The sequence below is a fragment of the Tribolium castaneum genome, chromosome 7 (genome assembly GCF_031307605.1).
Source record: "Tribolium castaneum strain GA2 chromosome 7, icTriCast1.1, whole genome shotgun sequence".
NCBI classification, from domain to species: Eukaryota; Metazoa; Arthropoda; class Insecta; order Coleoptera; family Tenebrionidae; genus Tribolium; species Tribolium castaneum.
In genome coordinates, this window is record NC_087400.1 from 15,950,610 (window position 1) to 15,967,740 (window position 17,131).

General features: G+C 38.8%; 2 protein-coding genes across 2 annotated transcripts; both read right to left on the bottom strand.

The window, feature by feature from the left end:
* Positions 1–3,109: 3,109 nt before the first annotated feature.
* On the bottom strand, positions 3,110–6,669 carry LOC135266776 (uncharacterized). The gene is made up of 2 exons (XM_064358037.1): positions 6,408–6,669; positions 3,110–6,349 (listed from the first exon to the last, which is right to left on the bottom strand). Exon 2 carries the CDS (start codon positions 6,177–6,179, stop codon positions 4,305–4,307), a length of 1,875 nt encoding a protein of 624 aa, XP_064214107.1. The 5' UTR covers positions 6,180–6,349; positions 6,408–6,669; the 3' UTR covers positions 3,110–4,304.
* Positions 6,670–7,341: 672 nt separating this feature from the next.
* Positions 7,342–11,633, bottom strand: LOC100142562 (retrovirus-related Pol polyprotein from transposon 297). The gene is made up of 2 exons (XM_001810026.1): positions 11,393–11,633; positions 7,342–11,300 (listed from the first exon to the last, which is right to left on the bottom strand). The coding sequence occupies exons 1-2, from the start codon at positions 11,631–11,633 to the stop codon at positions 7,342–7,344; spliced, it is 4,200 nt and encodes a 1,399-aa protein (XP_001810078.1).
* Between the last annotated feature and the right edge of the window lie 5,498 nt (positions 11,634–17,131).

Genomic DNA, 17,131 nt, shown 5'->3' on the forward strand with positions numbered 1-17,131 from the left:
ACAGGCCAATTACATCGTCATTTGATAAAAGTCTCCTAATTCTTTCATTTTGGATGGTATTTAAAACCTGTTTTCTATCTCTAGGTTGTAAAACTGAATACAATCCGGGAGGAACGGCATAGGTTTCTAATTGTTTTCGATATACGGCTTGGGCTTCTTCTTTGATTAATTCTTTTTGGTTCCCAATGACTGACTTTGCAGTCATTTTACGAGCCCTTTTGTTGATCTTTCTATTTCCATGTGACAAGACCTATTCGTTTTTTTTAATGCCAACTTAATGCACCACTGTTTTTTGGTCATATTTTTTGTTAAAGTTATACAAAATGTAGGCACGCCGTTTAAAATTTTGTCCATCATATGACGTATACTAATGGCACGTGATCAGCGGTTTACCTTTTGGCAAATGCTTAATTCCTTCGTCTTTCCACCGCCACTGGTCAGATTTCCAATCCTCTATATTTTCGTTTAGAATATAAAAAATGTCGCCCCCTTTAAGATTTAAAGGAGGATATTTTTGAAATTGGTCATCGCTGGTTTCAAGAAGCAATTTTCTATATGCTTTTGGTGTTAAAAAATCTGGTGAATAAGTGATTTTACTTTTATCCTTGTTTACATCCATAATTAAATAACTACGACAAGAAGATAGCTACGGTGATGATAGTATTATTGCAGCACGACTTATTGCTTACCTATATGTTTTTATATTTCTTAACGAATCAAATAACAAATAATTGATATTAAGTAGGTCTACCCATTCCCTTAGGTTAACTCATGTGGAAGTAGAAATCCGTACACCCATATAATACGTAAGAAATAACATTTAGAAAGAGAAAACGTTATAGCATTGTTTTAGGTAGGTACGCAACTTTTATCCAATTTTTATAAATCCATGTTTGAGTCTTTTTGCGCATGAGTATTTCTGATTATGCATCCGTAGTAATACAACGTCTGATTTTTTTATTTTATTAAAAATGGTTTACATTGGAAATCTTTAAACGATTGATATAAAGAGGTGAGGAAACATCGAGGCGAAAGGACTAATTCATATTTTCAGAAAAAATGTCATATCTTGCGCAATATTAAAGTAAAGACATTTTAAAGTCACCAATTAGATTTGAATTCTGTTAAGATAGAGGGAAGGATTACAATTTAGCTTTGTCTAGGTTCCTTTTGCATTCGTATTATTAATTACACTGTGGAACAGTAAAAATTTGCGAAGAATTCTGTAGGTGATTTTTAAAAATACTCACCTACAATAATACAAATATAATACAAATACATATAATTTGAAATGTTTTGGAAAATTTAATGTCGTCGGTTTCTTTTTCGGAGTCAAATTAAAAATAATCCAATCCAATAAATAAAAAACATTTTTTATAATTTATATTTATAACAAATCATGTAGATATAATTAGTATTTGTAATTTATATCATCGATCATTTAACATCCGTTTAACCCCAGTCATTTACTCGGAAACTACTAAAGATATTGCAAAGAAAAAATTTTTTGTACCTGTCATTACTGATTACAGCTAGAAATAACTATTTTATTCAAAAACATAAAATTTAAGACTTTTTAACTTTGACCCTTAGTAAAAACAAAAAATCGATTTGCTAATAGGTAAAAAAGTGGTCGGTAGATCTGCTACTACGCCAGTCGGTTGATAAATCGATTTGCTAATAGGTAAAAAAGTGGTCGGTAGATCTGCTACTACGCCAGTTGGTTGATAAATTCAATTGGTAATGTAATAGATAAAAAATGGTCGGTAAGTCTGTCGGTGCGTTAGAAGTTAAGAAAATGTGAAGTAGGTTGATAAATCGTATTTGTAATTGCTACATATATTAGGTGCGTTTTATTGCAACCTACCGGGTGGTAAAAGTAACGGCGGTAGAACGTGAGCAATAAAACGAACGATTCTCTACTGTCCACTGCGTCTGCGCATGAAACGAAATTATGTTAGGTTATAATTACGTCACGTTGAGCGTGTGATAATTAAAAATAATAAATGTAAATATGGAACGTTGGTTGATATATTTCCCACTAATATTTCGACTTTTTGAAAATGAAAGAGAAAATCAAAATAGGTTATTGTTAAGTGGCAGTGAAGATGAACGTCCTCCTTATGTATTGTATAATATTATACTATGGTAAAAAACAGAGTTATAAATGGGGTTATATAATTAAAAGTTATTTTGTAGTACATCAAATGGACAAGTTATTAAAATTCAAAGATATTATGAAGAAGTTGTGAGTCAACAAGACTCGTCTATATTTAAATCACATTTTCGCATGAGCAAAACCACATTTGAAATAGTTGTTAATCATATAGGTCACAGTCATCTTTTTCATAAACGAGATCAGGAGTTAGGAGTTAATAAATAACCAAAATAAATAAGTTCTTTAAATAAAACATTTGTTTATGCTAATTATTACCAAAATAAATAAATTCTCTAAACAAAACATTAGTAACACCCAAAAATTTATGGGCTAGTCTCTATTTGACTTAATTATGTTAAGAAATTCTCTAAATAATACGGAATGCTCTTGATGATGCCGTTCAGCAACAGCAAGTCGTTCTTTTTCCCTTTGGCCGTCCATTTCCACTACAGGCACATTTTTAGGCTCCATTTTTCAAAATAAACACACTTTAAACCAAACATAACCTATCTAATGAAACCCACCAATAAACACCGATTTGACAGATTCCCCTCCACCAAACCGGACCCTACCGTCTTCTGAGACGGTAGGAAAAGTAGCTACCGTTAGCGAGTAAGTTTGGAATAAAACGACATTTTTGTTCCACTCGGTAGGAAAAACGGAGCAATAACACGCACCTATTAGTCCGATAGACCTCTAGGCAGAGAATAGGGAAGGTAAGAAATGCAAAGTCCCTAGTTATTGGTTGGAAACAAATTGTTAGCGCTCCAAGCAGAAAAGTGGCAAACTAAAGCAATGGCGGGTGATTTAAATGAAAAAACAGGCGCGTCTTTTAAAAAATTTCTATTGATGTTTAAATTTACTTAGAGTCAAACAGGAATGAAATTCGGTTTTACAAATCAGATAAATCATTGATTTATCTAATTTGTAAAAACCAAATCTTATTCCTGTTTGATTCTGTTAAGGACATTTCTACACACATTACAATAAAAAACATTTTATATAATAAATAATGCAATATATTTTTAAAAATATAACAAAAATAAAAATCAGTTTGCCGCTAATAAATAAAATAATTTATTAATAAAATAAAACTAAAAATTTACCCCTGAAAATAAAATGTATATATTCTGAAAAAACAACAAAATAATAAATTCTTTAAAAATAAAACAACACTCTGAAAATACTATAAATATAAAACAAAATAAACACAACAACTATTCTATATCACAACAAAATTAATTAACTTAGCCTCTTCATCTTGGTGCGATGTCCGTCAGAGATGGTTTTCTGTCTTTGCCTGTCCCTGCAAAATTTAAAAATTAGAAAAGGTATGGCTTTTTCTAAAATTAAATCATAGCAAGGATGCTCTGTGCAATGACTTTCTGCAAAATCAAGATGTTGTTTAAATGAAATTTTAAATGTTTCTTCCAGATTTCTCTGAAAACCACTTGATGTTGAAAATTCATTTAAATAGTCATGCAAGTTTTGGACCAAAGACATTACGGCATCGCTAGCATATGTTAATCGTTGGACGTCGTCCCTTTCTCGGAAAGAAGTAAGAATGTGGCGATTGGTAATCTCCCCAGAGTACAACGTACTCCTACAATGCTCACAATCAGGAACATCAATACTTTTTAACACCCAACCTGCAACATAGGCTAGAGCTTGTGTGTCTTCTTCTGGAAGATCACTAAGTTCTGAGGGGTTATAAAAGATATTGCTTGTTCATGCTGTGCCATTTGTAGATCTTCTTCTTCCCGAGAAACAGAGGAATCATCTGCAAATTTCATCAAACTCAGCAAGTCATCCAACGGTTGACATGTGTCGTTTTCACAGTTCTTATCGACATTTGATGGTGTAACCAACTTGTTGATTACGACCGTTTTCAAAGCGGCAGTGAACTGATGACACGTCGGATTGGTGTTCGCAGAACCATGCTGACGAATTGATGAAAAAAGATTTTCCAAAGGGTCCTGATTCAGTCCCCGTAAATTCAAATAACTAAATCCGTCCACATCTTTCAGATTGTTCCAAAGGAAACGGACTGACTTAATCGTCGTTTGCCAACCTTTGACGAATGAATACCGATTTGTTAGATCGGCTCCATTTTATAAGTCAATCACTTTCCATTGATCCAACTCTGTCAACAATTTCGACCAGAGCTCCAAATGAGGGGAATTTTGTGACAAAGCACATCGAAATGGCTTATTCCCAGACATTCCAAATTTGACCCGTTCAAAGAGTCAAACATGTTGTCGACCTTCTGCACAAATTCAGCCGTATGAATGGCTTCAGACGGCAGAATATGTGCAAAAGAGACGAAGGTTTCGATAGCAGCAGCCACAGAGCTGCTAAGCTGTGCAGCGGCTACCTTCACCTTCATTTTCATGTAAGAGTCTTTGAAATTAAAATACTCCTTCTTTAATTTGGGCAACGATTTAAAAGTTTTTTGTTGGTCAAAATTGAAAACAGATTCAATGTGTTCGAATTTAGCATATTTGTGAGGAGCAAATTGAATTTTGCATTTCAATAATGCATTTCGCGTGTTTTTTAAAAGATGCGGCACGTCGAAAATTGTAACAATCGGCTGATTATTAATGAAGAAATAATATGAACCTTGCCTGGGATGTTGTTTGGCACAAAGCTGATTCAACGCGGAAACATTTGTAGTGCCCTGATCACAAACAGTAGCGACTACCGTTAAACCGATGTTCTGAAGTTGTGAAATTATTTCTTCAATAAGAAACTTTAGATTGTTCGCGCTAACTGTATTTGCCGTAAAGTAATAAGCATATACTTGTTTCCACTGGAGTCTCAACCCTCGGATCATAAAAACAACAGCATGGTTGGCTGCTTTGTTAGTGCGACCCAAGGAGCCCATGTCCTCGTAACCACTGATGTACTGTTTAGCTCGTTCATAATGAAATCCTTGACAAACCGACATCTCATCAAACAATAACGAACGATAACGATCTGCACGTTTCATTTTTGAGACCTGATTTTTCAGGTGTTCCAAAATACCTGGATTAATACCAGTATCGAACTGAATCTTAGCTAAAATGGCTTTCAGTGTGCGGGAAGAGGGTAATTGAAAATGGACTTGCAAATACTTATACAATCTCGGACTTCTCTTGTACAAAGATAAAGCAAAAGCTTTATCCTCGTCTGTCCATCTGCGCGCGGTCGGTTGACAGAAAACATTTCGCAATTGTGAATTAATGAAAGCCTTAGTGACTTCATTCAAATTTTCGGTGATGAACTCGAATTTTCCGGCATCGAACAATTTTTGCAAAGTCTTCACCTTACCCTTTTCCTTTTCTAATGTTTTGCTCAATCTACACAACCTCGACTGAATGTTTCGGTGAGCTTTGTACATCAGCTCTTTTCGCGGTGTCAAATCTTTGGAAGAACAGCCAATTTTAGTTAGAATACCGTCTCTACCTTGATTATCCAGAAACGCTAATTTGTTTACATTAAATGAGGTTTCATTATGATTCTCTAAACAGCTGCTGTTCGAAATGGTGGAATCTGAATTGTTTATTACTTCACTACTTTGCGAATGAGAGGAACTGCATAATTCATTATAAGCCAAATTTACAAAAGATGACGTTGAAGGTGATTCAACAGACAAAGAACCAACAACATTTACATTTTCCTCAGACAAAGCAGATGAAGAAGGATCTTCATCTATTTTGCTTTGTTGATCTGGAAGTGGCAGATCCTCAAGTAAATGAATGTCAGATGGTTCAGTGGGAACGAGTGGTACTGCTCTGAAATTTAGACGATCTTTCCTCTCATTCACAAAAGCAGATTCGTCAAAATGATCCTCACAAATTCTAAAAAAATCTGAATTTTTGGAACTTATCTTGCAAATGTTCCTCCATTGTTGATGCTGCGTAGGGTCTTTTGGAAACACAAAAAAGTGCTTGTTCACAAAGCCCTCTGGAGTGTTGATATAGTACCAGTTGTTGCAGCCTGGATACTTGCAGCAGTACTTCTTTCGAGGAACAACATCCATGACTAATGATATGCTGACGGCAAAGACAAAAAACCAACCCGAGGAACACCAATCAAATTACCTAAAAGCAGATATTTAAGTGGAGTGTAGTATCTGTACTTACCAACTTAACTTTGTTAATTTAATTTAAGTCCTACTCGTCCTTCACCCCATGAGAACGTTATTCGTCTCTAAAAAAACATCAAAACTGAATTAATACAGTTACAAATCAGTTTTATTTTTACTTACATCCCCTGGAACTCCTTTTCTGACCCTTATTCACGAAAAAACAGTGAGAAACAATTGAAACACAATTTTTAGAAAAATCAAAACGACCGTTAATTTTTCTCAACCTTTCACAATTGCTCTTGCGCAAACGAATCTTATTGGCTGTTTGGGAAAAGAAGCTTGGAGCACGCGCTATACACCCGCTGTTTGACCCCTCTTTCCCCGACCCTAGGAGGTGGCCAACATACTTTCGTGTTTCCACTTATGCAACCCCAGTTTCATACCCGTGCCTCTAGGCCTGTCTAAAACGATTAACCATCCGTCATGCGCGGGTCGGTCGGTCGGTCTGCTGATCGGTGGGTCGGTAAATTAGACAGACCCTTTAGTTTTTGTATTTCTGTACATAATAAAATCGTTGTTATTGAGTTGAAAAGACGCTTCTTTTTGTTTGTATCGTCGTCTGCGACGATTTGTATGAATTTTATTTTTACAAACAAAACAGGTAAATTATAACCTCCAAGTATCAATGTGACATCTAACATTATATCATATAATTGTCACTTGGGTGCTCCACATGCCGAACTGTCGTTTCAAAGGTCAGGAATTTAATTCCTTTTAGACAAATCGACGAGCGGTATGGCCGTATCGGAAACAAGCGAAGCAAGCGGAGATTGATACAGTTGGTCGTGGTCTATCCAAGTATAAAGGAAGCTTTTAAAAAAGACTCTAAATCTCTAAGAATTTTTTCCACCGATTTGTCTTATGTGACTGGGCTATGTAAGGTTGAACTGGAGGATGTTTTTAAGGGTTGCATCGAGAGAGTTGAAAGTAATACTGTTGTCGTAAGAATTAAAACACGTTCGTTTAATGAAAATAACTATTTAATTAAGGAATAAACTAAAATTATAACAACTGCACGTTTTTACGGTCGACGCCATTCTTCCCTTCTTCCGTACTACTTCCTTCGCCCGCCGCTAGCGCTCGGATCTAGCGACGTTGCCGCTGTGATCTGACAGTTCGGCCCGCTACCATTCGGGTCGTCCTCGACCCGTTCGTCGTCAGATTCATCTTCGTCAGATTCGAGGAGTTTGCAGTAGGGTCTCATATGATCCGATGAAAACACCGAACGAAACGGTCGTTGTGATCGTTGCGCTCCTGGGATGTCAGTTAAAAGATATCGGTCTCGACCTAGCACTTTAGACACGAGGTATGGTCCTTTACGTTTCGGTTGCAGTTTAGTAGGTTCGCCAGTAGGCACCGGATTTCTAGTGATCAAGACGAGATCATCTTCTACGTATTCGGTAGGGCGTTTGTGTTTTTCGTCAAACCGCTGTTTGTCCTTGGCCTGCTGTCGATGGATTTTTCGCACCGCTTCTTCTCGTGCTTCTTCTAAGTTGATTTCGTCGTCTGGCTCCCCCAAAGCGAGTATAAGTTGATTTTGAACTGCATTTCGGGGATGATAACTAAACAATAAATCGTGGGGGCTCATCTGGGTCGTTTTATTCTTGTGGGCGTTAAGGGCGAATTGCAGATTACGTAAGTGTTGACTCCAGTCTTTATAGTCTTCACGATTAAACGTTGTCCGTAGGGCTTCTAACAATGTTTGATTTTTTCGTTCGACTTGGCCGTTGGCGCGAGGTGTAGCAGTGGCGGTTTTTATCAATGTGATCTGATTTTCTTCGCAAAATAATGTGAACTCTTTCGATGTAAATGCCGTGCCTCGATCGCAAATGAGTCGCGTTGGTGCACCAAATACAGCAAATATGTCTTTTAAAGCGTCGATAACAGGTTTGCTCTTCGTGTTTCTGGTAGCGCGGAATAAAGCGTATTTGGTGAAATTGTCCTGGTAATGGAGGACGTAGCTTTCCCGATTGGAGCTCACGAAAGGACCAAGGTGGTCAATGTTACACGTGTGAAAAGGTATAGGAGTTCTTTCGATCCGATGAAGTTCTCCCTCTGGTTTTCCTTTCTGTGTTTTGTGGTAAGCGCAGCGTATACACGAATTGATGTACGTCTGAACCTTCTTACGCATTTTCGGGAACCAAAAATACTTCTGCAGATAACTTACTGTTCGATCGACACCGCAGTGTCCCATATCATCATGACAGCTCTGGATTACTTTCCAGATAACCGGTTTAGGCACCACCCATCGTAAGTTTGTTCCTATTTTCCGGCATACACGATTATTCTCAATACTATAATCGATATGAATCTGTTTTTCAATATTCGTTGTCGGCTTTCTCTTTAGGGTTTCGTAAATATCTACAATTTTCTTGTCCTGCAGTTGCATGGTTAATAACCAGTCTGACATGTCGATTCGGAGGCTATATATTTTAGCATCCGCTACTTCAACTTCTCTTGCTGGTTCGGTTGGGTTGCGGCTCAGCGCATCGACATGTTGCATCCGCGATCCAGCACGGTGCTGTATGTCGAAATCATATTCTTGGAGTTTCAAGAACCAGCGGCCTAGTCGTGGTGACATATCACGTTTGGTCATCATTGTCTTCAATGAGTTGCAGTCGGTAATTACTGTAAACTTTCGTCCGAGTAGGTAAACACGAAATCTGTCCAATGACTCGACGACGGCTAACGCTTCTAATTCATAACTGTGGAATTTCTTTTCATCTTCTGTGGTTTGCCGACTAAAATAACAAACCGGCTTCCAAACAGCGTCTACTTTCTTTTTCTGCAAGTAAATGCCTGCTAAACCTTGTTTTGAAGCGTCGCAATATACTTGGAATTCGGCAGTCGGATCGTATAACGACAAGATCGGTTTCTCAGATAAAATTTTCTTCAATGTTAAGAATGCGTTCTCTTGATCCTCAGACCAAATAAAGCGTTGATCGTTTTTCGTTAGTAATGTGAGATATCGAGCAATTTTGGCGTAGTCCTGTACAAAACGACGGAAGAAATTGCAGAGTCCAAGAAACTGTCGCACTTCGTGTACATTGGTAGGACGTGGAAAGTCTGTTATAGCGTTCACTTTTCGCGAACCCGGCCTCACACCATTCGCGTCTATTTCGTAACCGAGGTATTCAAGTTTAGTAAATAAGAATCGACACTTCGATAATTTTAATGTTAATCCTAAGTCTCTAATTGTCTGTAAAACTAATGTTAGCTTTTCGAGTCCTTCGCCAACCGTTTTGCTGGGAATCAAAATATCGTCCATGTAGATCGTAACGACACCACGCCCGATTTTCCGAGTTACCATGTTCATAAGTCTATTAAAAACACTCGGCGCGTTTACAAGTCCAAAGGGCATGCGATTAAATTCGTATTGTCCAGTAGTGGTTACGAAAGACGTTAAGTGACGCGATTCTTTAGCAACCGGCACTTGCATATACCCGCTAGCTAAATCAAGTGTGGTAAAGTAACCATTTCCGGAAAGAAGATCCAACTGTTCATCGATAATCTGCATAGGCACGTATTCTTTGACTGTGATTGCATTCAATCGACGATAGTCGATGCATAACCGATTGGAACCGTCCTTTTTCTTAACTAGGAGCACGGGGCTAGAGTATTCGGAATTTGAGTCGCTAATTATTCCGGCACTTAACATATCATCCACGATTTTATCAACTTCTTCACGCTGCGCATAAGGTAAGCGATATGGACGATAACGAACAACTTCATTGTTCGTCAACTTAATATTCATATCGATCAAGTCCGTGGTACCCAGTTCATGGAGGTTACTCGCGAAGCACGTCTTGAAGTCATTCACCAATTGTATCAGTTGCTCTTGATCAGTCTTACTCAACTCCGGGTTACAATGTATGTCGTCAGGTGGATTTGTTGATACTGATACACTCATAACCTTTTCGATAGACAGTTTGTCTCCTTCCGTAATAACGCGTATTCCCGTTTGAGCGAGAGCGCTGCGCCCAACTATCATGGAGTCCTCTTGGGAGTCGTCTGGTACTATAAGCACTTCACACTCGATTAATACCCCGTCAATGTTCAACATCAAAGTTCTTTTCCCGACCGATTTACATGATCCTTGTCCAAAACCCCGTAACATAATGTTATACGGCACGTATACTATGTTTAAATTGTCCGCGTCACTTTTTCGAAGCGTCACAACGTCACTACCCAAATCGATGTACGCTGTGATTTCTTTCGCATCTATTGTGATAACTTTATAGTTTTGATCGTTTGACCCGTTGGATTCAATTTTCCTCACCTTCGGATATTTTTCTTTGGTCTTTTCTGATTCTTCAGTATCTTTTCGTTGATTACTTTGTTGACAATCCTTCGCAAAATGTCCGACACGATTACAGGTGTTGCACCGACTTTTCTTTTGTGGTTTTGGGCAATTCGTTGAGATGTGGCCAACTTCGTTGCAGTTATAACATTTTCTTTCCAAGTGTTTTGAATCAAAGTCGTTTTTTGTTTCGATCTTATTCGGAGATGAGGCCCTTAAAGATTTGCACCTCTGGAAGGTACTGACGTACTGTAAAATGCGTTTTAACAGATCTTGAGTGGTTCTGATGTCGTTAAGGCTTAACATTTTGGCCAATTCTCGGTCTCCAAGTCCCATTATAATGTATTTAATAACGGCTTGTTCGCTTACCGTGCCCTTACTAGCAATGCTTTTCATGGTATACACGTACGTTTCGTATGATTCGTTAAATTTCTTTTTTCGATTGCTTAATTCAAAGTGTATATCTGCGTCGTCGTGAATTACTGGGAAATCCTCGACCAGTTTCGTTTTAAACGTGTGCCAATCTGTTAGTGATTCCTCGAGACCGTGAAACCAAAACCTTGCTGCCCCGTTGAGTCTGTTCATAGCGTGAAATAGCGTATTTTTGCTGTCCCATCCATAGATGCTAGCGATTGTCTCTACCTTGCGGATCCACTGAATTGCCGTTAGGGCCGTTTTGGATGAGCCAGGGTCAAAATCGGGTAAAGTTTTTTCTGAAACTTCGGAGAAATGTCTTACGTTTGCACTTGTGTTAGAGCTATTCATCAAAGCTCTCTCTCTCTCTCTAAAAGATCTCGTTCTCTACGCAGGAGGTCTTTTTCGCGTTCCAGCATTTCTCGTTCAAAATTCACTTTAGCGATCTGGTCTTGCAAAACTGGTGATAATCCTGTATTATTCGTATCATCCTCATTTCCGCGTGTACTTCGTTGTCGTCGTTCATCCAAACCTGAACTTATGGCATCCATTGTCAAGTAATTTCGGGTGTCACTATTCGTTGTGACCCCCAAAATCGGTGACTCGTTCCCGAAACCGTTTAATCCGAACATTGTCCTTTGTTCTACTCGAGCACGTGGCACGTGGTTATGTCGCCGGAAGTTTAACGTTTTTCCGCGATTATCCCGCCGCTGCACTGTTGTCGTAAGAATTAAAACACGTTCGTTTAATGAAAATAACTATTTAATTAAGGAATAAACTAAAATTATAACAACTGCACGTTTTTACGGTCGACGCCATTCTTCCCTTCTTCCGTACTACTTCCTTCGCCCGCCGCTAGCGCTCGGATCTAGCGACGTTGCCGCTGTGATCTGACAATACCAAATAAAAGCCACTATTAAGTTATCTATGTGTGCTGAATTTCAAGTCGGTTAGATCATCTTAAAACCCTGGTCTGCAAGGTTGAATTAGGGGATGTTTTTAAGGGTTGAATCAAGAGGGTTGAAAGTAATACCAAATTAAAGCCGCGACTAAGTTGTTTACGGATACTGAATTTCAAGTCGTTCGGATCTACTTTAAGCCCTGGTCTGCAAGGTTGAATTGGGGAATGTTTTTAAGGGTTGCGTCGAGGAATTTGAAAGTAATACTAAATGAAAGCCACTATTAAATTGTTTATGTATCTTGAATTTCAAGTGCGTCGGATCATTTTAAAGCCCTGGCCTGCAAATTATTATTGGTTCTGCAAAATAGAAACTCCCAATTTCCGACAAGAATATTCCCATTTTGATTTCTCTTATACAAGTTTAATACAGCAAATGCATTAATCTATTGGAAAATTCCAAGAACGTGGTGCTGCTATACGAGAACTAATCCATCCATATGTATGCAAAAATATGCAAAACATGCATATTTGACCTTCTGAAAATCTCCACATATTTGTAGAAGCTCCTCCTCATCCCCTAAATATTAGCGTGACATCTTCGAGACAAGTACGTAGCTCAGTTTAAAAATAATAAGCAAATAAGGCTTGCCTATTTCTAGTCATTTGACAGATATCATATATTAGTTTCGTCGAACTGTGGATTTGAGCCGAGAGCATTTCCGAGCCATGATCTTTTGAGATTTTCAAGATTCGCTGATGTCAGGTCCACAAACCGTATAGGAAAATTGCCGCCAAAATCGATTATAAAGTCGAATGATCGTTTGGTATCAGCTGTCTGTCATACAAATGGTGCTCAAAAAGTGACACCATTTCCATCTTGAAATATAATAACAAACAGCTCTTGTTTCGTTAAATATTACTCCATTACTAAAGGAATCGAGCAGTGGCTTACGAAGCCTGCTCGACAATCTGTCAAAAAACCTGCGCGCTTTAAAGGTTCTCAAACAACCAGTTGAGTATTGGGACACCATCATTGTATTTTTAGTAGTACAAAAGTTAGATCCTACCACTAGACGCGAATGGGAAAAAGAAGTTTCTTCCAGAGACTATCCATCAACTTCCGAATTGGAAATATTTCTGCGTAAACGATGCGAACTACTCGAGACAATTGAAATGAGTAAACAATCATCCAATTTAAATCGCACATCCTCAGTTCCAATTAGTCACAATCCAAAGCCATCAAGTCGATCTCTAGCAACTACAACCAAAGAGGATGTTTGTCACTTATGCAGCGAATTTCATCGTGTCTATAACTGCCCCCAATTTCGAAAAATGTCTGTTTCGGAGCGCACAAACGAAGTAAAACGACCCAAGCTCTGCCTAAATTGTTTCGGATCTAATCACATGGCAACTAATTGTCGTGGAAGCGGTTGTCGTATATGTAATCAACGTCATAGTACCTTATTGCACACCAATCTAAAACAAACTAACGCTACTGAACAACCAGTAACAACGTCGTCGACCGACACAGTCTCAACTAAATCTGCGACCACAGTCAACACGCATGTTTTCTTCGCAAATCAGGTATTGTTATCCACAGCCCTAGTATTCGTTCAGGAAAAAAATCAGAATCACTATCTATGTCGAGTTTTACTAGATAGCGGATCTCAATCGAATTTCATTACGGAAAGCATGTGCAAAAAATTGGGTATAAAGCGTGACCCAGTTGACATATCCATATCAGGTTTGAATCAAGTAAAGTCCACAGTCACATCAAAGGCCAAACTAACAATACAATCATGCGTCAGCGGATTTTCGGCACTCATTGAATGTCTCATTGTTTCCAAGATCACAAATTCTCTGCCCGAAGTATCGTTTTCAACTTCACAATTGAACATTCCCAAAAACGTCATATTAGCAGATCCAGAATTCAACATAAGCAGCCCAATTGACATGCTAATCGGAGCAGAACTGTTCTACGTACTCCTATCAATAGGTCAAATACGCATTCTCGAGGGACCCATGCTTCAAAAGACCGTGCTGGGATGGGTGCTCTCAGGGAAATCAGACACTGTCAAGCAACGAAGACAAACAAAGAGTTTTCTTATCTACTCTGACGCTGAACGGGACATAAACAAATTTTGGGAAATAGAAGAAATCAAAGGTAGAAAGCCGTGGTCACAGGAAGAAACACTCTGCGAAAAACATTTCGTAGAAAACACTGAGAGGGACAAGAAATCAGGCAAATTTATTGTAAAATTGCCCTTTAACGAGAAAATAACATCCTTGTTTGATACGGGGAAGGTTGCAGAGAAACGATTTGTATCTCTCGAGAAAAGGCTAGAAAAGGATCTCAAATTGCGTGAGAAATACCAAAAATTCATGCGAGAATATGAAGACTTGGAACATATACAAGAAATCAAAACCATGACCGATGAAACAAATAATAATGGTTATTATCTCCCACACCATCCAGTAGTAAAAGACAAACAAGACAAAATACGAGTTGTCTTCGAGGGTTCTGCACAGACAGATTGCGGTCTGTCACTAAATGATTGTCAAATGGTAGGCCCAACTATTCAGAATGAGTTGCTCTCTATCATCTTAAGGTTTAGAAAATACCCATATGTTTTAACCGCAGATATCGAGAAAATGTACCGCATGGTATTGATGCACCCAGACTTTCATCGATATCAGAGAATTTACTGGAGAAATCAAAGTGACGAAGAAATGAAGACCTACGAGTTAACAACGGTGACGTATGGTACTTCCGCAGCAGCATTTTTAGCTATCAGATGCCTATATCAAGTGGCGCTTGATCTCAAGTCTGATGATCCAGAACTCAGCAAGGTAATCGAGAATGACTTTTGTGTCGACGATTTGATGACGGGTGCTCAATCGATGGAGGCTGCAATGGAATTAAAGGATAGATTATGCAAGGCACTAAACCAGGTGGGATTCAATTTGACAAAATGGCGCACGAACTTTGATCATGTTCCTGAAGAAACGGAAACGATTATGTTGGGAGACAACGAATCCAAGAAGCTCGGGACATTATGGAACTCGCGCCAAGACACAATAAACTATGAAATTGTCTTTGGTGAACCACCAAGATCGACAACCAAACGCGTAATTCTTTCCGAGGTTTCAAAAATATTTGATCCATTAGGTCTTCTGGGACCAGTAGTAATCAAGGCAAAAATCCTTATGCAAAAACTATGGAGTTTAAAATTGGACTGGGACGAATCGGTACCAATTGAAATTTACACGGAGCGGATAAAAATACGTCAAGATCTCACTGCGCTAAATAGTATTTCTATTCCACGATGTGTGATAGTAATAACAAAATCTTCAATAGAATTGCACGGCTTTTCGGATGCTTCTGAACGAGCCTACGGTGCTGTAATGTATATTCGCACTCGAGACCCAAGTCAAGATAATTGGTCTACAAAATTACTCTGCGCGAAATCAAAGGTCGCGCCGCTCCATAACTTATCTTTGCCCAGACTGGAGCTTTGTGGAGCATTGATACTTGCAAGGCTTTTCGATAAGGTAATCTCATCAATGGATGTGAACTTTGACGGTCATTATTTGTGGTGTGATTCCACCATCGTTTTAAATTGGTTAAACTCTCCTCCGTCAAGATGGAAAACTTTCATAGCTAACAGGGTTAGCGAAATTCAAAACCTAACACAAAACGCAAAATGGCAACATGTTCCTTCAAATGACAACCCTTCTGACTTATTATCACGCGGCATATATCCAAGTGAGTTGGGTAGTTGTGAAATGTGGTTCTCAGCGTCTCCATGGCTGCAACTCGATGAAGAACATTGGCCAGATCAGCCAAATATATATCTCAGCAATGTACCCGAACAAAAGACGAACACAATTAGTCTGACCAATACTGATACTGATACTGATCAGATGACTTGTTCGATAAATGGTCATCAATCAGTAAGACGAAACGAATCCTTTCATGGGTTAAACGATTTATCCATAACTCAAAGAATAAGCCGGAAGATAGACGAAATGGACCCTTATCTGTCGAAGAACTAGAAGATAGTCTGAGATATCTTCTTAAAACTGCACAATCACAATTCTTCTACCAGGAAATATCAACTCTTTCAAAAGGCCTCTCCATTCCCTCCAACAGCAGTTTGAAATCGCTTCAACCATTTCTTGACAGTCACGGAATTCTTAGGGTTGGAGGTAGGCTAGTGAACGCAGAAATCGATTACAATCAAAAACATCCCATAATACTGCCCGGTAGACATCAATTGACCAAGATGATCTTCGAAGATGAGCACAAGCAGCAAATGCATTGTGGGGCTCAAGCTCTATTAAATACGCTCCGCCAACGATACTGGCCGTTAAGAGGAAGATGTCTGGCGCGTCAGACCGTTTAAATGCGTCCGGTGCTTTCGAGCAAAACCTCCAGATTCTAACTATTTAATGGGATCACTCCCTGCATGTCGCGTAACTCCGGCGCCCCCATTTTTTAGAACAGGAGTTGATTACGCAGGTCCTATCATGATTAGGAATAAGCGAGGTCGCGGTTCTTCTCTAGTAAAGGCATACATTTGCGTATTTGTTTGTCTGACCACAAGAGCCATCCACCTAGAGGCGGTTAGCGATTTAACCACTCAATGCTTTTTACAAACTTTACGACGATTTGTGGCCAGACGAGGAAAACCTCGAGTAATTTACTCTGACAATGGTTCAAATTTTGTTGGAGCTTCCTCTGAATTACAGCGACTTTACAATTTTATTCGCAGTAAATCAAATTTTGATGTAATTCAAACTAGTCTTGCTAATGATTCCATTTCATGGATATTCATTCCGGCCAATAGTCCTAACTGGGGAGGTTTATGGGAAGCGGGAGTAAAAAGTGTTAAATTTCACTTAAAACGAGTTTTAGGCAATGCTAACTTGGTATTTGAAGACCTTTGCTCGGTCCTATGTCAGATTGAATCGATCCTAAACTCCTGTCCACTCAGTCCTCTTTCCAACGATCCAAATGACATGACACCACTGACGCCTGGGCACTTCTTAATTGGAAGACCATTAACTACGATTCCCAGTGACAATCACCTCGACACTCCTATGAAGCGCCTGAATCGCTTCGAATATCAAGAAAAAATATGTCAAGACTTTTGGCAAAGGTGGCATCAGGAGTACTTGAGTTATCTGCAGCAGCGAAAGAAATGGACACAATCCACGAGACAAATA